At 45.0% G+C, this 22,103-nt stretch overlaps 2 protein-coding genes and 1 pseudogene across 2 annotated transcripts; 1 reads left to right on the top strand and 2 right to left on the bottom strand.

The window, feature by feature from the left end:
- Window positions 1–3,568: 3,568 nt before the first annotated feature.
- On the bottom strand, window positions 3,569–6,961 carry LOC120639298 (annotated as a pseudogene).
- Window positions 6,962–7,094: 133 nt separating this feature from the next.
- LOC120711184 (E3 ubiquitin-protein ligase CHIP-like) lies at window positions 7,095–11,251 on the bottom strand. Its single transcript, XM_039996639.1, has 8 exons — window positions 10,996–11,251; window positions 9,736–9,803; window positions 9,569–9,632; window positions 8,336–8,407; window positions 7,946–8,079; window positions 7,731–7,860; window positions 7,547–7,657; window positions 7,095–7,452 (listed from the first exon to the last, which is right to left on the bottom strand). The coding sequence occupies exons 1-8, from the start codon at window positions 11,116–11,118 to the stop codon at window positions 7,327–7,329; spliced, it is 828 nt and encodes a 275-aa protein (XP_039852573.1). The 5' UTR covers window positions 11,119–11,251; the 3' UTR covers window positions 7,095–7,326.
- A 3,691-nt stretch (window positions 11,252–14,942) lies between these two features.
- On the top strand, window positions 14,943–21,744 carry LOC120711182 (squamous cell carcinoma antigen recognized by T-cells 3-like). Its single transcript, XM_039996637.1, has 15 exons — window positions 14,943–15,244; window positions 15,629–15,762; window positions 15,882–15,939; window positions 16,037–16,525; window positions 17,017–17,151; window positions 17,242–17,367; window positions 17,796–17,840; window positions 18,003–18,092; window positions 18,169–18,308; window positions 18,393–18,516; window positions 18,747–18,821; window positions 19,315–19,716; window positions 19,791–19,883; window positions 20,657–20,813; window positions 21,301–21,744. Exons 1-15 carry the CDS (start codon window positions 15,020–15,022, stop codon window positions 21,525–21,527), a joined length of 2,520 nt encoding a protein of 839 aa, XP_039852571.1. The 5' UTR covers window positions 14,943–15,019; the 3' UTR covers window positions 21,528–21,744.
- Window positions 21,745–22,103: the final 359 nt, after the last annotated feature.

The following is a 22,103-nucleotide window of genomic DNA, read 5'->3' as shown; positions in this document are numbered from 1 at the left end:
GACTCTCCTAATTCCTAAATAAACTTGCATTGTCCGTGGCTTTAGCTTAGGATCGAAATTAATATGGCCTGTTCAATTCTTGGACCAAGCCATATATTGCTAGAAACAACTAGCTAGCAATCACTACTACATAAATGCATATCAGCTTTTGTCTTTAATCCCGGCCATATTTGGATCCGAGACTAATCTAGACATTTGTTCCGGATCCAACGGTCAGAGGACGAGGAGCTTTAGACCGGTTGGAGCCACCAACCGGGGCCGGTTGGTGGCTCCAACCAGAAGTAAAAGTTATTATGAACATCTAGTTTCGTTCACTACTACAAAAATGATTTGTAGCAACGCTCTCCTTTTTTTCTAGGGGCGGATCAAAATTTGACCCGTTGTTATAAATGCAGCATAGCTACTGTAGCAACTAATTCGCCCCTAAAAATATATTTTTAGCAGCGGATCACCCCATCATCCGCCCCTACAAATGGACTCATTTTTTAGGGGCGGGTGAGGGGGTGATCCGCCCCTAAAAATACTATTCGTAGGGGCGGATGAGGGGTGATCCACCCCTAAAAATACTATTTGTAGGGGCGGGTCACCCCTCAACCGCCCCTACAAAATTTGAACATAGTGGGCGGGTAAAAATCGAGGCGGCAGAATGGGCATGGGCAACAACAAATTTTCTATCTTTCCTATCCTCACAGCAGCCACCTCTCTCTCTCGGCAGCCACCTCTTTCCCTTCCCTTCCCTTCCTTCTCCTCCTCCTCTCCAGGCGCCTCGGCGCGCGGCGGCAGGCCCGGCCTCGGCGCAGCTTGCGGTGGCCGGCAGGACCTGGGTGCGCGGCGGCCGGCCGGGCCTCGGCACGGAGGCCGGCGGACCGGGGCGAGCGGCGGCGGCCGGGGCCTCGGCGCGGAGGCCAACGATGTCAGGGCGCGCGGAGGCCGGCAGCCCTGGGCGCGCGGCTGTCGGGGCGTCGGCGCGGAGGCTGGTGTGGCCTCGGCGCATGCGACATGGTGGATCTGGGAGCGGCCGACGGGGCGTCGACACGGATCTGGGCCTCTCCTGCCACCTCCTCGCCGGAGCGCCCGCAGATCTGGGCGGCGGCGGAGCCCGCGACGGCCATGGCGGATCTGGGCCTCCCTCGCCGCCTCCTCGCCGGAGCGCCCGCGAATCTGGGCGGCAGTGGGTGTGGGGGTCATTTTTTTAATTTTTTAATTAATTTGTAGGGGTGGGTTGTCCCATGGTCCGCCCCAAAAGATCCATCTCTAGGGCGGGTCGTCCCGTAGTCCACCCCTACAGATCGGTTTCCAGGGGCGGGTGAGGGGGTGACCCGCCCCTGGAAATACATTTTTAGGGGCGGGTACGTTACCCGCCCCTGCAAACAGCTATTTTTAGTTACGAAAAGTAGGAACATGTACGTTATCCGCCCCTAAAATGACTTTTTAACCATTTATGTAGTAGTGGTCGGTGGCTCCAATTAGAACTGAAATATTCTTTAGTCTTGGTTGGTGGCTCCAATCAGAATTAAAAAGATCATCTACAGATTAGTTTAAAATAAATGCATCTCATCCAATATCACCCCCTTTAGTTCCAGGTGTAGGAACCGGAACTGCGGATCCGGGATCTGGATCATTGTTCCATTCCCACACCTAGGCCTTTCTGTACCAGTGAATAATGGCCTTCTTCAATTCTTGGAGTATATAGACACACACACTAGTACAGATCAATACCAACCTGCCATTGCTAGAAACAAAATCAGACAATTAGAGATATAGCTAGATAGTGGCCTAGCTATTATGGACCAAGCATGCATGTGCTTTCTGGATAGACAGAGTCTTACAGGCAGCTAGCCAACGAAGCATGCCGGCATGATCAACAAAGATAAGCAAGCAAGAAGCAGTTGAAGGAAGAAGAAGAAGCTTAAGCTTAAGCTTAGTATACAAGAAGAGGAAGATATTAAGCAGCAGTAGCCAGCATAGCAGGAGGCCAGCGGAGCTACCACCGACACCTTGCCGACATGGAAAATCTATCGTACCAAAAGGCAATGGAGATGGAGAATGATCAAGATGTTACCTTTAATTTGCATTGTCTCCAAAAAAGTGAAATAATTTCATTTGGGGCTATGCTCATCAGTTTCTATCTAGAGGCCGGCAGATGCATGGTATCCCTTTCCCCTCTCTCTCAAAAAGAAAAGTGGAAACGTCACGGTATGAGATCCTAAAAATTCTAAAAAAGATATTGTTGACATCAAAATCTTGCAAAGTATATTTATAGAAAGGCGATGCGATGAAGAAAGCCGATGGAGAGTACTGGGAGAAGATGATAAGGAAATGCATGGTTAAGATTTTGGTCAAAGGTGATGTAGACCCGGTCAAAGATGGTGACGACTACAGGACGGATCGGATTAGCACGATAATGACGTCAGCAGAAGAATTCATATATAAGAGTCCGATTTCCTTTCATAAGTTTGTAAATATAGTAGCTGTATCTTTCTTTCTTTTTTTTTGTCAAGTTTTAGTGTGTCGTAATCGACTAGTAGGAGTCTTTAGTTTTAGAGTCTAAATAAAATATTGAGGTCAGGGTCTGAAAAAATAATCATCAATTAATACAATTTGTCTCAGCTTATCGCTAAAGCTATAGGAGTAGAAGTAACAGTAGATCTCGACGAATCCTCAGTATTCTCTAGGTTTTAATTACCGGCGCATCGCTATAATTTCATCTAAGTTATTTACCAATTTACCAAGCTCTTTTGAAATCTCACAAGGCTGCACCGTTTCGATCTCTTTGTTAGCTTTAATTGATATCACCATTTATCGATCTCTTTTAAATTCTCTCTCAAAAAGAAAAGTTGGAAACGTCACGGTAGTTCGAGAGGGAGAGATCCTAAAAATTCTAAAAAAGACAGACTCTGGAAATCATCATCAAAAGCCTGTACGTCTTGGATCTAATTTGCTTCTAAACTACCCACTTCTGTTGTTACGAAAAATAACACAAACTAACTCCTAAATCTTCATCTAAGAAATATCGGGCAACAAGACTGCCCATGAACTTTTTTTTTTTTTTGAAAAAGAGACCGCCCATGAACCTTGTGCTGCTGGTGACCATGGAAGTTGCCACTCAAACACCTCGTGGGCAGTACATTCCCGGGTAACGCAGTAAGATGCCGATGGATGTGGCAAGACCAATGCTGTGGTGAAGCTGAGAGTGGAGGTAGCCGTGGACGCTGTCGGGATAGTTTCCAGAGTGCTAGCAGCAGACGCTGGAAAGCAACTGTCGCGCTGCGGTGACCAGGTCCAGGAGTCGAGCACTTGCCGGGCATCTCCCATGGCGATGGGGAAACTCGATCTGCTGATGACAGGGCTGACGATGCTAGCTTTCAGGGGCAGAATGGAGGTCGAAGACAGCATGGGAGATGCCGTCGGAGTTGCTGATGGGCCCCCCTGGAGTGCAGCGGAGGTCGACGACGGCGTGGGCGTTGCTGAGGACACGGCCGCGGCACCGGAACGAATGCAGAGACCCACCAAACCAGGGGTCTATTTGTAAATATTAGGATCAATTTGCAAATAATCGGATATCGAATACTAATCGCAATCCGGTTTATTGGGTTATACGTAAATATACGCAGGGGGCAATATGCAAACAATTGGATCGCGAGCATTAATCAGTAATCACGATCCAAATCTGGAGGTTATCTGCAAGACTGCAACTATCAAGGGGGTGTTCTGCAAAACGTGCATCCGGCGGCGCTGCTGCAGGCGCCTAGTGCTCTCCTGCAGCTGAAAAAACTTTTGGGCACCGTCATCTATCTAGCCTGGAGGATTGCAGTTGCAGAGCATCATGCATACTGGATTACTGGTCACATGCATTCTGCTGTTACGAAAAATGACACATAAACCAACTCCTGAATCGGACGCGAGCTCAACTCAGGACCATAACTTGGAGCAGAGACTGATTTCACAACGTCATGCCCTCGATCACCTCCTGGACTTCCGGAGCAGCGCGGAGATGTACCACTCGTCCATCTCGATGCTGAGCACGTGCATCGAGTGCACCAGGTCCAGCGTCCCGTCCGCGAACGGCAGCCGCGCCGCCACGTTGAGGTGCAGTGCCACCAGCCCCCGCGCCGCCACGAAGCTGTTCAACGACCCGTCGAAGTTCATCGTCGTCGTCACCACCGTCACGCCGCGCTCCCGCATCCGCGCCGCGAACGTGCCCGACCCGCCGCCGATCAGCCGATGTCCAGCCCGATCCGTACCGCGCCCCTCGGCGCCGCCGCGGCGAGCACGCCGTCGATGGTGTAGTCGAGGGAGCCGCGGTCGTCGTCGCCGCCGGCGGCGTCCTTGCCGCCGCGGCGCATCCACCGGTCCTTCTCCCGGCCGCCGAGGTCGAAGCAGTCCTTGCAGTCGTAGCTGCCCTTGGCCTTGCCGCGGTTCACGAGGCACGAGTAGTTCTTGCACGTGTACGCGTCCCACACGATGCTGGTGTCCGGCGGGATCGCCCACAGGCTCGCCGGCAGCGGCGCCGGCTCGACGTACCCGGCGGGGGTGCGCGGCCGGCACCGCCGCCGGGGCAGCGGCTCGCACCCCTTGAGCATCAGCCGCTGCGCGAACGCCTCGTCGGAGGGGCACTCCCCGCCCTACCCCTGCTAATGGGTTGGAATCCGCACCATATTCAACCCTATCTAAAATTAACATATTTAGATATCCAATCTCACCCAACCCAATTAATTAATTTCTCAACTCTAACCAACCCGCCCCATTACAAGCGGGTAATCCATAAAAACTCATGGATTCTACTATGCAGAGGAATTTAGTAGCTCTAAACTTAATGTGGGGAACACATATATGTCTAGCCACACTACTTTACACAGAGTATCTGTCAGTCATATTGACCCATCTCAAAAAATTTCAGTCAATTTCGATAAGATTTTATAGTGTGAACGCGAGATTTTAATTTTAGGGTCCGGCTCTTGATGTGGAGCCCATATGTAGTTCTAGCCACGCTGCTTTGCACAGAGTAGCTGCCAGTCATACTGAGTCATCTCCAACAAATTTCAGTCAATTTCGATAAAATTTTATAGTGTGAACGCGAGGTTTTAATTCCAGGGTCCGGCTCTTCATGTGGGGCCCACAGGTAGTTCTAGCCACACTGCTTTGCACAAAATAGCTGCCAGTCGTACTGAGTCATCTCCAACAAAATTCAGTCAATTTCGATAAAATTTTCTGATATAAACACGTGGTTTTAATTTCAGAGTCCAGCTCTCACGTGGGACCCACATTTATATATAGTTATACTATTTTGTAAAAAATATCCATTTCAACCCACTCCAACCCACCCCAACCCGCATTTATATAGAACCCATCCCGACCCACACCATTAACTAATACAACCCATTTTAACTCATCCAAACACACTCCATTTCAAAACCCACCCCATAAAACTCATTTCAACCCAACCCATTAGCAGGCCTACCCCGCCCGCCGTGCAGTTCATGTACTGCTCCAGCTCGCCGCGGTGCCGGTGGCACGCCTGCCCCAGCGCCGGGAACATCTCGCCCGCGCCGCCGCCGACAAGCCGCCCGAGCGGGAGCCGGTGCGGGCCCACCGCCACCCGCAGCTCGCGGCCGGGGGGGAGCTCCTGCCGCCACAGCCCGTGCGCCGCCGCCTCCCGCTGCTCCTCCCGGGCGGCCTCCATGTCGCGCTTGGCGGCCGAGCCGCCCAGGATGGCCTCGAGCTGCTTGTTCGCCGCGCTCAGGCGGCTGGACAGGTCCACCACCTCCGCGTGGCTCGCCGCGAGGGCGAGCCCCGTCGCGTTCAGCTCGCGGAGCAGGTTGGACGAGCCCCACGCGTGGACGGCCGGGTAGCGCCGGCCGACGTGCGCGTGGAGCGCGGCGCCGGCGCCGGAGAAGACGAGGATGGAGGCCGCGTTCGTCAGGACGAGGAGCAGCACCACGGCCCTGCTAGACCTCCGCTGCTGCTGCTGCTGCTGCTGATCTGATCTGGGCTTCTTGGCGTTGTCGTAGTCCATGCTCCTCCCCCATTCTCTTCTTGATGCAAAACCAAACCAAGGTGCTTCGACGCAGTGGCATGCCATGCCATGGCGCGGCAGTGTTTTATAGGTGCGTGGTGGTTTTGGCAAGTTTAGGTGACGACCAGGGGAGGGAGAATTGGACGAGAGGTTTCCGGACTTGGATGCTTAGAGCCGATCGAGCTGTTGCTTGAGGAGTGATCAAAGCAGAAGGGGTGGGTGTATTCATTTGCAACATGGAGTGGCAGTCAACACATACACACACCTTGCTATCTTGGGAGGCCTCGCAGCAATTCTGTTGTGATCTACTGGAAGGGAAGAGCCAGCTGCAGCTACGTTCCCAGCATAATTTGTCACTAGTCAGGTAGAAGAAGAAGAAAAGAGCTACCAGAACTGAAGATGCAGTCAGGAGCCCGGAATCATGATGCATTTAAGCTCAAAATTGTGTATCAGGAAATCTTGACATGGCAAAGCTGCTCAGGCAGATTACAAGTCTAGGCTCATGTCTACCAGCTCACCATGAAACCTCTGATGAAGCCGAAATACCAAGACAAAACAATACAACAATGGAGTAGGTTTATAATCCAACAACATTAGCAACAAGATCATTAAGATGTAAGACCACAACAGTGGCCATGATGTGGGTGAGAGTACACGAACTATGCCTGTAATCTAAGGTTGATGCCATCCCAATTCCCATCCGTCGACCTCATTGACCCTTCTAAACTAAGCTACAAGAACTGCTACGTGCCCCTGTTGCAGTGACCTGTGGGCTGTGGACTAAACACACTTGCAGACCTATATGGTTCACTATGATATTGACAAAGGGAAACCAACTCACTTGCAATACGGATTGCTTGGCGAGCCCAACTGCAAGAGTCACCTTTTAGCCACTGAATCATAACCTTCACCTATCATAATTCCTAAGAAAGTAAGCCACCTGTACTGCCTATAGACCAATATAGCTCAGATCACAATTTTTCGCTCCCTCTTGGCTCTTAGCGGGGAAGCCCTTCTATATCCATAAATCCTAGAAGTCTGATGATTTCTTAAGAAAGAGCAGTCAGGACTCGGGGAATTCAGACATTCTGCTTCACTGGCATTGTGCACCGTTGAAAATTCATATCATAACAAGCATCTCATATGTACAGACAGACCGACTGGAGAAGAGGAATCTGTACACGGCCATCCCAGGTTAAAACTTCTCCCCCAACAGAAAATTTTTGTTTCCACCAATTGCCATTTGCCAGTGCCAAAAACAGCAAAAACATCTATTGCTAATATTACCTCCAACCCCATATGTAAAGCAATCATCTTATCTTGTATGCCCAACCATGTTCACTCAAAAATGCCTGTACAGCTTCCTTGATGGCAAGATTTGGAACTAGTTGGTGTGGTTCAAGCGCCTCACGGGTCAAGGGGTCGAACTTCCCCACCTATAAATTTGGAAAGTTCATAATTTCGATACTTAAAACACTAGTGCACTGCAAACCAAAAAACAGAACAATTGCCAATGCTTGTTTCAGTTACCGTTTGAAGATGATCAAGAAGTACAGCCCTCTCATATGTAACTCCACTTGGGGTGATCACTGGATCTCTGAAGATATCAAGTGTAATTTTGCAACAGAGATGGTCAGGAACCTGAAAATAAATAGATTGAATGATTAGACCAGTCAAGGCCAACCGAGCAAATGTGCATCAGGCAGTTTAGTACTTCTGCTGGAGTATCAGTCTTTGCAGCTTTCTTGAAAACTTCCTCAAGCTCATTTAGCTGTTCTTCAGGTGCATCAGCAGCGGGATTACTAAGGCTGTTGTAATTCCTAAGAGCTTCTTTACATACTACCCTGTAAAATGATGAACAATACATTAGGGTACCAGAGTACACCCCTGCAATACTAATTGTGCAACACAGAGAAAATCTTCACGCACTTCAGCTTTTGCAATTGAGAGGCTCGTTCTCTTGATAAGCCTTCCCACTCAATGTACTTTGCTTTAGAAAGCTCTTGCCAGATCTCCTCAACCATGTAGCTTGCAGGATGTGCACCCCTTCCAAGCTCCAAGGACTAGTTTTGAATAAGTTTGGTTCGTCAGAAATAAGGATAAACAGAATTTAAAATTCTAACTGAAATAACACAATCGTCTGCATTAAACAAGGCCTTCATAATTATGGTTTTCCTGTTTCTATTACCGATTATTGATTCTGGCTAAGATCAGAGTTTTCATCTTTAGCAGATCAAGCAAACTGGGACAGGGCATCTGGATGCTATTATTGTGTTAACACACAGACACACGCTAGGGCAGGAGGGAGGGAGGAGAGACCTTCTCCAGTGCTTTGATTCCTTCAGATAATCTTTGGCTGTTGACAAGTGCTAGGCCAAGCATGTAATGTCCCTGCCAACAAAGTAAATAAGTTATCATCTAAAAGAAATAGAATAAGAGATGAGGAGGGTAAAGATGATGTTTTACTCATCCATAAAAACAAAAGAACAGTTATGCTGCAATGCAGTGCCACAACAATTTCAACAGTGAATGAAAGAGCGACGTCAAAATGGTAAAACCCAGTTATCCGCAGTTAGCAAACAAGTTGCAAACAGATTCTGTAGTATTTGAATTTAGTTCTGTTCCTTCCTCTTGACTCCAGAATAGTGCATACCAAAACTTAATTACAAACATATCTTACAAGCTCTATTGAAGAAGTCAGAGTGTACAAATTTGAAGCATGTCTTACACATGATCAGTTCATCAGTAAAGGTTGTCGTATGGACTCATATAGAGAATCTAGATCATTCTGCTAAAGTCAGAATTGTAGACCCCATTTCGCAACTACTTCAACATAGAATCAATAACAAAGGACAAGAGACTTTTTACCTATTGCCAAATCAGAATTATAGGATGTTCAATTAAAGCGCCATGAGGCAAACAAAAACAAGCTCAACAACTGAGTTGTTCTAGCACATCCTGTTCTCAGGTGGACCCTCCATCTGAATGACAACAGGTGCCTTAGCTAGTTCATGTGAAATCAAAGGCCACAGGCCAGTTTCACATTGTGCTAACCTGCATAATCCAGCTAGCAAATGGAATCTTCCCAGCTCCATTAAAATAGCTTTGTTTTGGCTCTAAAGTAGAGATGTTTACTTATCTCTAGTCATGGAATGTGCCAAGAGTGGATTTAAACAGGTCATAACAAGTGCAATACAAATGACAAATCCATGCATCATATTTGTCAATGTTATCACTTCTCTTTTGTGATTTTGAGCTGATTTCTTATGTTCTTGCCTCCCTCCTTTTGAAAATTAGCTCATCTCCGCAAAACCTAATGAAGCCTCACTCCACTAGCATGTCCTTGTGTGCAGCAGGTGCAATACTAACATGAGATATACTAAATCTGCTACATATTTGATTGAGAAAAAAATGTTACGGAAAATGCAATTTGTTTTCCCAATGAGAAAACCATGTCCCTATAATGCACAATAAATTTCTCAATAATTTTACATGCACGCATAGTCAGCTTTGAACAAAAATACACGAAGGCAGATCAAGGCATCCACTCACCTTAACAGATTGGCTGTCAAGCTGGATAGCCCTTCTACAATCTTCCTCAACCTTAGCCCACTCACTGATAAATTCAATAGGAACATAGTATGAGGCAAACTCTTAGATTCTCACCAAAACTGAGAAATAAAATGCACCAATCAAAAGGGACTAGCAATTTTACAGACCTCCGCTTCTTATAGCAAAGTGCTCGGTTGGTCCAATATACTGCAACATTTGGGCAGAGTGTGATGGCCTGTTAAGCAGAATAGACACTGAAGTTAGCAAGGATTGTGCAAGCTACGCAGGGCTTTACAACTGCCATCGTAGTTGCTAGTATACAGTTCATATTTTCAGCATAATATACAGTTCATGTTCATCATTGATTCATACATGCTTTCACTACAACTACCATCATTTTACGAAAATCTAGACAAATGGATCTATTAGGTATAGAGGTAAACTTTAGTCTTAGTTGAAAGGCTAAAACCAACTAATCCAATGTCATATTCCTTAATGAAAAATTGATACTCCCTCCGCTCCAAAATGTAGGCTGTTTTAGCTTTTCTAGGTTCATAGCTTTTGCTATGCACCTAGACATATGTTACATCTAGATGCATAGCTAATATTATGAATCAAGAAAAGACAAAACGAGCTACATTTTGGAACGAAGGGAGTATTTAATAGTCCTGTGACTCACAAGCATAACGATTCGATTCTAGAGGCTTCTGATGTTTGTACAGTATATGATTGGAACATTTCTCTGCCCAGTCTCCATCAATTCCTCCATCTCCCAGCAACCCTCTCACAACCACTTTCGCTGCCTAGTGCTAAATGTCTAGCGGATTACGAGTACAACAACAGTGCATTAGAATTTGCCACAATGCCGTAATAGGTAAAATGCTCTTCAACTTGCATTGTTGTGCAGCGACTCTTGACTATATAGCAGACATCTCTGTTTCTCTGTTTTAAACAAATGAACTAATCAAGATAGCCTTACAGTAAGGAGTAATATGCGTAATCAGTAATCAAACCACCCAACTGCCCAGTGCAAACAAGCTTACATCAACGGTGACCGTCTTCAATGTAACATGACTTGAAACCACAAACCAGAGCCGCAAGTTATCACGTTAACCATCCTGATGGGCAAAGCCAACACCGCAAATTAAACTTACCTAGCCATGGTTAGTACCTAGCAGTACGGGAAACAAATCCAAAGAATTTCGTTAAAAAAAACGTGATATGCCAAACACGCTGCTGCTTTCCGCGGAATGCACTAGCCTAACTGATACCTCACTCACTGCAGAGCGCATCGATTGAACAGGAGAGGGGGGAAAAACGACGCCTAACAAATGCAAACGGCAAGCGTAACTGGCGAATCAGGCGGCGAAATCCGGCGCGGGGGAGCTCGCCCCGGCGGCAGCGAGGAGGCGGCGGGCTACGCTTACCCCTGTGTAGGCGTCGATGGCGGCGCTGAGACGCTCCTTCCTGAACAAGGCGTTGCCCTCCTGCTTGAGCAGGTCCGCCTGCCGCTGCGACTCCGCCCCGCCGTCCGCCGGCGCCGGCGCCATCTCCGGCGGCCCCTCCTCGCCTGCTTCGCGCTCGGCGGCGGAAGGGGAGCGGGGAGGAGGCGCGATTTGTGCTCGTGTGGGATTGTGGCGTGCGCCTGGAGGCTTCGTGTTGGTGGGGAGCGGCGGAATGGAGCGGCCGGGTGGGTGGGGGACGCGGGGGACGGGTGATTTTGCGCTGAGGCCCCCGGATTTGACTATACGAGGGCTTAATTGCAAAACATAATAAGAGACCCCACGCAAATGAGAAGTTGATCAATTTGACAATCAAACATCACCTCCTAGAAATATATAAATTCCACGTGGAATCCACATCCTATAGATAGTGAATCCACATCCTATTGATGTAGCGTGAAGGGCATGGTATATGATGTTTTGATGCGTGTAATCTTATCGTTTAGTGATATCGTCAGAGATGCCACCTAACATGCTAAAATTGAATGACACCGCCTGTTATTCACTCTTTGAAAATAGTCATCCACAACTTTGAAAAGTTTTCGTGTACCTTACCTCCTCCTCCTCCTCCTCTTTGAGTTCTTGTTACTCTTCTCTCTTTGCGGTTCATGTCATTTTATTACAGACAAGGAGGTGGTTGCTTGTTATCTTCCATTATTGCTTGGATTGTTTTGATCTAAACCCATTTATATGTCTCACTAGCCATATATGCACGTGCGTTGCTACGGTCAAAATTATTTAAACATGGTGAATATGATTAATAAGCAAAATTGTGATCCGAACAATAGCCACCGCCTCTTTAATCTCCGTTGTTCTGTCACACCTTGTCGTTCTCTCCACTTGTGTTAATTTGATAAAGATTGGAGTACTGTATAAACCTTAGTTTGATATGGCACGAGCCGGACCTGACCATATATGGGATGTACACACGTGGTGTGCTCCATGTCTGTTAATGTGTGTCGATGGACGGACGACACAAGCATATCTTATTTGATCGAAAAGTAGTCTAATTTTTGTTTGTCTGGCTCATAATAGTTTAGGCTTATTTCAACTCATGTAACTTAGTCCTAATGTGTATAATCCCAAATCCATCATCCCCAATTTCTTATGCGCTCTACGTCTCTACATGACCGATGTGGTACGCTCCATGTCATGTGTCCATGTACGAACGGCACAAACATTATCTTATTTTATCGAAAAAGTAATCTAATTTATTTGCTTGGCTCAAATTTAGGCTTATTTCAACTCATGTAACTTAGCTCTATCAACGCGCATCCCAAATCTATCCTCAATTGCTTATGCACTCTACGTCTCTGCATGACCGCCGCCTGCCGCCGGTCCACTGCACAGCGCAAAAACACCTCTCCTCTCTGCTCTTTGTTCTACTGACAAAACGAAGCAGCAGCACCTCTTTTCTGTTTTCATCCAGCAATATAGGACTATAGGAGGCAATAACATCTCCTTCGGTGCTCGTCTGATCTCTATGAGCAGAAGAGCACGCCATTAGCCCCAGCTCCACTCAAACAAGCAAGCAGGAAGACACTTTCCTATGACACAGCCAATTCTTCTTTTTTAGGAACCGCTGCCACTGCTAGGCAATGTCGTGCAGCAGATGGAAGGACTGAGGTTGCAGGGGTGGGCCTCCGCCGCTGCGCCAGATGAAGGGAGTAGAGGTGGATTGGATTTGGAACCAGTAACTCCAAGGTGCACGTACGCTCGGCTTCCAGCCTTCCGGGTCCGGATGGCAGCAACACGTTTATAAGCATCTATGCCCTCTAGGTATGTTTCGGTGATTAATGACAATTATTATTGTGATTAATGAGTTTGTGCAGGTTAATGAATTATTATCGCTCATTGGATCATGTGTTAAAGAGGCCCTTAAATTTCATTATTCAAAAAGGCGATCTCGGTATTCAACTCAAGTATATAACAAGACTAAGGATCTTTCTAGTTCTAAGTGTCGCAAGGTTGAGAAGGACACTTAGGTTAGTATATGTTTTATAGTTTTGTAGAGGTCGCACTATTAAGAGGGGTTAAAGTCAAGTAACTTGAGCATGGACATAGTCAATCAAAATTGGATGCACACTATGGTCACTCATGTTCTTAGAAGTTCAAATAAGTGATTTTCAACTTATATCTCAAGAATATTTAGATTTCATTCAAGACTCAAATCAGAAAAGGCAAAATCAGAAAAAGTCTACACACCGGTTTAACCGACGACTCTAATTTTCTATACGTCGGTTAAACACAGTTATCAGAGTCTGGACAAGTACATACACCGGTTAAACCGACGCTATTTGAAATTAACGTCGGTGCAGTTGACCAGTACGTTGGTTTTTTCCAGGGATTTCTAGTTATACTCACCGGTTAAACCGACGATATTTGAAATTAAACGTCGGTGTAGTTGTCCAGAACGTTGGTTTTTCCAGGGATTTCTAAAGGTTATACTCACCGGTTAAACCGACGATGGATTTGAGTTAGCGTCGGTGCAGTTGTCCAGAGAGTTGGTTTTTCAGTTGATCAGTGGACAACTACACTCACCGGTTAAACCGATGCTACGTCGGTTAATTTGTCCGAGTTGTAAAAGCTAGTTTTCCAAGTAGGCAGTTTACATTCATCGGTTAAACCGACGATGACTTTTGGAGGACCGTCGGATTAACCGGCGTTGCGTACTTTTCTGGCAGCTTTTCTCCAACGGCTCTATCCGCGTGAGCTACCTATATATACCCCTCCAATGGGTCATTTTGAAGTCTCTTGACACCAGGCAACATTCATACACTCATACTATTGTTGACAGCCACCTTGAGCTTCATATTCCACACATTTGATCATTCAATTATTCAAGAAGTAAGACTAAGGACTTGAGTAGAGAGAAGCTTGTATGTATCCGTTTTTGGTGATCGGTTCTTACTCAAGTGAAGGCCCTAACTTGTTACTCTTGGTGATTGGCAGCACCTAGGCGATCTTGGTGATTGAGGTGTTTCTTCCGGAGCTTGCCAAGTTGATTGTGGGAGCCCGAAAAAGTTTGTACGTGGCTTGAGCTCCACCACGCCGGGATGGTGAACGGGGACTCTTAGTGAGCGCCCTCGTCTCGGTGACATGTGAGGTGACAAGACTCTTAGTGAGTGTCACAACGTGGATTAGGGGTGTGTGCCAACACATCGACCCCACGGGAAAAAATCCGGTCGTCTCTTGCCCACTATTTACTTTCAAGCACTTACTTTCATGCAATTATTCATGTGCTTGACCTTAGAGATCATAACTTAACTCTAACTTGCTTAGTTTCATATCTTGTTGTATCTTTGATAGCTTGTGTAGTTTGCTTAGTTAGCCGGTTGGTGGATTGAGCCCTACTAGTATTGCATAGGTTAAGGTTGTTTTATTTTGTATTAGAAATTTGAAAAAAAGTCCAATTCATCCCTTTTTGGTCCATCGATCCTTACAACGTTGCCTCATGACCTTGTCCGACTTCAGAACAGCGATTTAGTTTATTTGGCCCCACCATGACGGACTAAAAGTCAAAGTACCACAGAAACAGTTCGGTTTTTATAAATAGGTAAATATAAAGATTTTATTTCTCTTATCTCGAATTACTGCTGGTACAAAGCTACAATTCGTATATTAATTAACAATTAACTTTGATAAAAAAAATCCAAATACATATATATTTTTTCGAAAACATTACCCATCGCTCTGTCATGCAGTAACTCTTGTATAGCAAAAACCTAAACCGCCTTTTCAGTTTTCAATTAGCAATTCCAAATAAACTGGCGGTAACAAATTCCATGACAAAACACAACCTGCGAATTGTCAAATTTTTTTCGTACGAATTTTCATTGCCTGCAATCAGCAGCGCAAGGGGCACCTTTTTGTTTTTGTTTTTTTGAGATTGGAAACGAATCGACCTCTCCACCCGAGCTTGCACAGCTGCGCGCGCGGGGAGAGAGACATGGCGACGGAAGAGGAGATGCCGGCGGCGGCGGCGGCGGCGGCGGCGCCAGCTGGTGGAGGCGGGGACGACGCGGAGATGCGCGACGCCGCCTCGCCCTCGGAATCCGACTCGGACTCGTCGGACTCCGACGACGAGGGGGCTGCCGGCGCCGACGAGCTCCGCATCCAGGCCCTGGAGCAGGCCCTCAAGGAGCAGCCACTCGACTACGAGACCCACGTGCAGGTATCCTTCGCGCTTCACCTCCCCCGCTGCCATGGCGCGCTAGGGTTTTGAGTGGGTTTAGTCACTTGTTGGCTCCTGCATCTGATGGTAGCTGCGCTGCTAGGGTTGGAATCAGTGCGTGCTCTTACGCACTCGATCCCATTTGCTAGGCTAGTTGTGCCCACTAGGCTGTCAATTTTGGTGCGTGTCAGCTGCAATGCAGAAATGGACTGTGAATTCTTTTTCACTGCTTTTATTAGCTTAGTTGTGGAGTAAGTGGGGATGCTTCCTCGTGTAGCTGTTCTTACATTACCTTAGTTGGGTGGGCACTGTTTTTTGAGAGACTTCCCATACTATTTGGTATTAGCTTCCTGCTGGTGAATGTTGTGCATCTGTTGTTTGCAGTATATCCAGTGCTTGAGGAAGTCAGGCAACATCGAGAAGCTTCGTGCGGCAAGGGAAGAGATGAACAAGTACTATCCTCTTACCCCGAAGATGTGGCTGGAGTGGGCGAAGGATGAGATCTCATTGAGCACAAGGTTTGTGATGCTTTCTCCTGAATTATTCGTGTCATGTGGGCATGTGGCAGTCCACACTTCAGATTTTGTCGAGTTTCATTCTTTTGCTGTGTCTGTCTGTCTTGGTTGTTATGTCACAGTGAGGAATCTTTTGGGGATGTTGTAAAGCTCTACGAGCGTGGGGTGCAAGAATACCTGGTAATTTGTTGTTCGCAACATTTTGTTGTTTAAACTATTGATCTTGAGCATGTGGGTTGTGGAGTGCTAACTTTTTGTGGTGATAATTCCACTGCAGTCCATTAGGTTATGGAGGGATTACCTTGACTATGTTGAAGAGCATGATCCATCAGTATCCCAGTGTACACCTGCCGGCCTCTCCAAAATGAGAGATTTGTTTGAGCGTGCTATCACTGCAGGGGGGCTGCATGTTACTGAAGGCAGCAAACTGTGGGCAGCTTATAGAGAATATGAGATGGCGATCTTGATCACCATCAGTGATGAAAATGATGAGGAAAAGGCAAAGCAAGTTCAGCGTATACGCACGCTATTCCACCGCCAGTTATCTGTTCCTTTGGCTGAGATGGAATCTACACTTGTTGAGTATAAGAGCTGGGAAGCAGAGCAAGGGAATGCAAATGATCCAGGGTCCACTTTTGATGGTGTCCCTTCAAATGTCACATCTGCGTACAAAAAGGCCAATGATATGTACAATGAAAGGAAACAATACGAGGATCAACTAAGCAATGCAGGCGCATCTGAAGCTGACAAACTGCAGGAGTTTCTGGTATGCTAAACACAATTATGATCTTACTATTCTTAACTTAATCTTGTTTAAATTCGTCCTGTAAGCTGCTACCATTTACTTGAGAATTGGTATGCCCTCCTATAATCATGTCACCTTTTAGGATATTTTTCAGATCAGGTTTGTCTGTGACTCTGAGTAGCACTCCTGTGTTCAAGTTTGTGGTGAAAATTGACATATTTGTTGAAAAAACTCTTTATTTGAATTTTCTCCTTTTTTGCACAGTTTCTCCTTTTTTGGGGGTGGGGGAGGGGGTGGGGTGGGGGTTAACTACTGAAAGTTATAGAATTACTGTTCCATTTGATGACCTTGCTGGGGAAAAAACATTTTGTTCGTCATTTCTGTCCTCTGAATTTGGGTTTCTGTATTCCAGCAATTTTATCCATGGCCCTGCTCAATTAGTATTTTTAATAGAATATCGTATTTGGAAACCAAAATGTTCCCCTTATATAATTCAATTGTGGATGAAACAGAAATACCTCAAATTTGAAGAGTCTTCTGGTGACCCTGCTCGTGTTCAAGTTCTTTATGAGCGAGCTGTTTCAGAGCTTCCTGTGTCAAGCGATCTATGGATGGGATACACAAGCTACCTGGATAGAAGCTTGAAGGTTCTTTTAGAAACTTGTTTGGCAATACATGTAGATTCAACCATGATGATATTCTTTCTTTGTAATATCAAGAGATGCTTTTCTCTGCAGGTGCCTTCTGTACTCAGAAGTGTTTATTACAGAGCCACAAGAAACTGTACATGGGTTGCTGAGTTATGGGTCCATTATTTGCTATCTTTGGAGAGAATTCATTCTTCTGAAGAAGAGCTACGCCATGTAGTTTCTTAGTTCTCTCTGTTGACACGTAGTTGGAGATTTTGCATATTAGATTCTTTAGATCTTATATATATGTGAAATAGATGACACAGTTAGTTCAGGTACCATGGTTCAAAAGCTAAGCTGATTATAATTCTGTATAGTTTTGTTTAGGTAGCTGTAGATGTTATCATAATGTCAATGATATAATGATATAATTCTCTTATCATAAGATTATCTAATACCTGCTAAATGTCCTAAAGCATCCTGGCAATCATCCAGCAGAGTACATTGTGACAAAACTGAATGTCTAATGTGTTCACTGCACTTTTTTTTTTGTTTTGCCATTTTCCTTACTTTTTTGGTAGTTTTGGAAGAACAATTCAGCTTCATCTATTTCTGTAATGTATATTGGGAGCTAATGATATATATGTGCCTGTACATTTCAGGTGTTTGAACGGGCAGTACAATGTTCTTTTCCAACCATACAAGAGGTGAGAATGAATCGTGTTGTTTTATTTTGGTTACTTTCAAGATAAAAACCAGAGCATAATTTTAAGGGTTTCTTCTGATCAACGACCGTTGCGTGTTAACTGTTCTGGTGGGATGTGGATTCTCATTTATTTATTTTTAATTGGATGGCTAAACCTCTGCAGTATCTCAATGTTTATCTTACTCGAGTTCATAGTCTAAGACGGAGGATTTCAGATGGGTTGGATTTCCAGCTGATTAGGCAGACATTCATGGTATATTGCCTGTCACCTCACCATTTATGTGTATTTTCTTAATTTTGCTATAATTAATCATGGCATATAATATCAGGATGCTGCAGAATTTCTCTCACCTCAACTGGGAACCAAGGAGTTACTGCACTTGAATGCGTATTGGGCCAAATTAGAGCGTAATCTGGGCAAAGATCTTGCTGCAGCTCGTGGAGTTTGGGAAAACACTATCAAAAAAAGGTATAATGTTTGCTGTGTGCAAATAAATAAATTGTTGTTTTCCTGGCTATCCGCCACCCTTAAATCTATTTATTATTCTCCCAGCGGGTCTGTTTTGGAAGTCTGGCAGCAGTACATTTCAATGGAGATGGAAATGGGAAATATACATGAGGCACGGTCGCTTTATAAGCGCTGTTATAGCAAAAGATTTGCTGGGTCTGGATCAGAGGTAAAGCTCTTCTCAAACAAGCATAAGAACATCTCTTTCTTCCTGCTATCATGACCTGAAAACTTGCTGATATACTCTTATTGCTTCCTATGAACCACTCGTAAATAATAGCTTAATTAGTTAGTTGCCTCTCTTTTTTGTAAAATATCATCATTGTTGGTGCTTTGACATGACAAATCTCATGAATACTGATGATTTAATTTTCAACATTATGATCTGAAACTTACTAGGATATATGTCACGCATGGATAAGATTTGAAGAGGAGAATGGCACCTTGGATGATTACGACCTTGCTGTAAAAAAGGTATGCTGCGGTCTGAATGTTTTTATGTTTCATCTGTTCATTTGGTTTTCTGCTGAATGTGAATAAGGAATTACCTTTTCCGAATTCCGATTCTGCATTATCAACATGTGTATGTGAGTGAATGCTCCTTCAATTGGTCATCTACACATGAATCACTTGTTTTGGTGAACTCCGTCAAAAAGAGAGTCATAATATATGCTATACCAATTATACATTAATAACCATGAGAACACCATAAGTTTCTGGGTATTCCTTGTTCCTTTCTACATAAAGTTGATAACATGAAAGCTTTTGACATTTTTCGTATTTTCATGTGATGAAATCCGCCCCCTTTCGTGTTATTAATTTCATGAGTTAAAGTATTAGAAATGATGCTTGATATCTATTCAACTGTTTACAGTGTTTCTATCTAAACTGTATAAGTTTGGTGATAGCATGGTTACCAACTTATCATGTTAACTATAATTTTGAACTTATTCTCCTATTTAACCAGGTCACACCTCGGCTAAAGGAGCTTATGATGTTCAAGTCTCAAGAGGAGGCTAAAGAAGAGGCTTACTCTATGCTCAATGATAATTCTAATGCAGATGATTCCTATCAGAAAAGAAAAGCAGGTAAGATGACCAATAAACAGCAGCCTCCTGCTAAGAAAAGGAAAGAGAATCCACCGAAAAGTGCCAAATCATCAGACGACCAACGGTCAAAGGCACAAAGTGGACATAGTGCTGCTATCGCTGCTGTAGAAGTTGGAGATGTCGCCAGGGAGAAGGTTGAGGCATCTACAGAAATGAAAGTGGACAGTGACAGCCGAACAGGGAATACAGGTTCAAATGAACCAAAACCATCCTTCTACAATGACAAGTGCACAATATTTGTCTCAAATATAGACTTGAAGGTATGTCATGTTCCATTTTTTATCCACTTAACTCCTGAAATTCAATAAAATAAATAGTTACCCTCTCTCTATAGGCAAATGAGGATGACCTGCGACGGTTCTTCTCTGATATCGGTGGCGTCACAGCAATAAGATTGCTGAGGGACAAATTCACCAAAAAATCAAGGGTATGTATTACTCTTATTCTTAATATCTTTGCCTCTGGAGACCCAGTGTAATGTATTGTTTGTTTGTTGAATTCTATACAGAGCATCTTTACAGTATAAATAACCCTAGATTATGCTTTCCTGGATTAGTTCACTAGGTGTTCTTGTAGTTTGTATTTCTTAGGCTGAAACTACAATGTTAGTTTGAACATTGAAGAGGCATGCATGACATCTCCAAGTGCATTTTTTAATATACGTGGTCCCTTCCACTCTGCCCAAAAACTGCTTCCATCCTTCTCCAGTTTCATAATTCTCCACTACTAAGTTGTCCAATCTGCCCAAGGACCAACCAGATCTGCTGAAGAGCCACCCAGGCAGAACCCCTTTCCTGCCAATGATGGATAAGGCATGGGGCTGTGGCTCACTAAAACACACTACATGCTCCAGTAGTGCCTTGATACGAAAGTGCAACGTGGGTTTGTGTGTATGTGTGTTCAATGAAACTAGTGACTCTAGTGGACTTTTATGTTTTCACCATTTTTGCATTTATTTCCCAATTGTTTGAGACTATTGGAGTGTTAGGAAGAAATGTCTTTTTTCCCCCCAAATAGTCCTCTTGCGCAGTGCATATGCAAACTAAAGTGCCACATCAGTTCTATCATCCTATCGCTTTCAGTATTATTCAAATTGGTATTATTTTTAAGTGCAGAGAATCTGTCTTTGTGTTTTAAGACGGTTGCTGCAGAATTTGGATTACATTTTTCATTGATTTGTTTTTCTTTATATTTTTGCAGGGGTTGGCTTATGTGGACTTTTCAGACAACAAGCATCTTGACGCAGCCCTTAAGAAAAACAAGCAAAAGTTGCTGGCAAAGAAAGTGAGTATCGCTCGGTCAGATCCAAGCAAGGGTAAGAAGAACTGGGAGGCAGGTCCTTCCTCCAAAGGCCACGGTATGTTCTTTGACCAGTGAATGACATTTAGTTTTGACTGCTGTCCTATTTCAGAATTTGGATCAACCTAAAGCAAATAACTACTTTTACACCAGTAAGGAGCAAGAACTTCAGAACCGCATATTGTACCTGGACAGTCAAGACTGCAACCCGCTTGTTAATAAATAGAAAACCTGAGCTTTTACCGTTTTGCACTAAATATATTAATATAATAGTTTGTAAGATGCTGGGTGGAAGAAACCATGAGTTCGGTGGAATCTTGGAAGTTACTCCATAAAATATGTGCTGAAGTTTTGAAAAACTCTCAAACACACACACACACACACACAAAGTTTCAAGATTAAACGGCATACATATTTTTTTTGTTGAGTTGTATCTTATGTACATTGTATAAGACTAGAATTGGAGCTAGAGAGCATCACTTTTGCGTACATCAATGTAGCTTCAGATTGTGACCTATCTGAATTTGGCAAATATTTTCCTTCAGATAACTTGCCTCAGAGTGGTGATGATGGTGCAAAAGCACCCGGATCCAGTAGATCAGACAAGGAAGTACCCAAAGGTGACGTGAAAATCACAGGGAAGAACACCCAGTTTGCACCACGATCTGTGGTTAAACCTCTTGGATGGACTACCAAGGAGGAGAAACCAGATGGTGGTGCAGGAGAGTTGAAATCAAACGAGGAGTTCAGAAATCTGTTGCTTAAAAAGTGATCTTGGTAGGCAGATTAGTTCCTTGGCATCTTAACAGAATTTGCAATTCTCCTCAGCTGCAAAATTTTAAGAATCTGACACATGCGTAACCTTATTGTAGCACTATGTTTCAAACATCCGCTGCCGTGTATTGCTGATTTTCTTTTGGATCTGAGTCAACTCAGAGCTGCTCGCAATGCGTGCAGGTGCATGGATCTCCATGTCCCATCCAGCTTGTTCTGCTTAGATTTCCAGTGGCCTCACGCTCTTGTTAGATGGACCCCTACCACTTTCAACTAGGGATCCACAATTTTTCTTGAACCAAATGGAGGATAATAGCATCTTGAAATCAGAATGATTGGCCAGGAGCAATAGATAATTCTATTAACCGAGGGAGGTTCTATGCCAACCACGCCGCCGTGCCGCCTCCGCTCGGCCGAGCTTGAGGCGTTCCGAGCTCGGAGGATGGGTAGGAGGAGGGAGGGAGGGCGGCCCTGCGGCGCCGCTCACCGTGCCCGCGTCTACGCTCGGCCGGCGAGCCGAGGAGCGCCACTGGTGCCCGACGAGGGAGCGCTGCAGCTGCAGCCTTGGGGGCGG

This window comes from Panicum virgatum, chromosome 6K, assembly GCF_016808335.1.
Source record: "Panicum virgatum strain AP13 chromosome 6K, P.virgatum_v5, whole genome shotgun sequence".
NCBI classification, from domain to species: domain Eukaryota; kingdom Viridiplantae; phylum Streptophyta; class Magnoliopsida; order Poales; family Poaceae; genus Panicum; species Panicum virgatum.
This window is presented reverse-complemented; position numbering and strand designations above follow the sequence as displayed.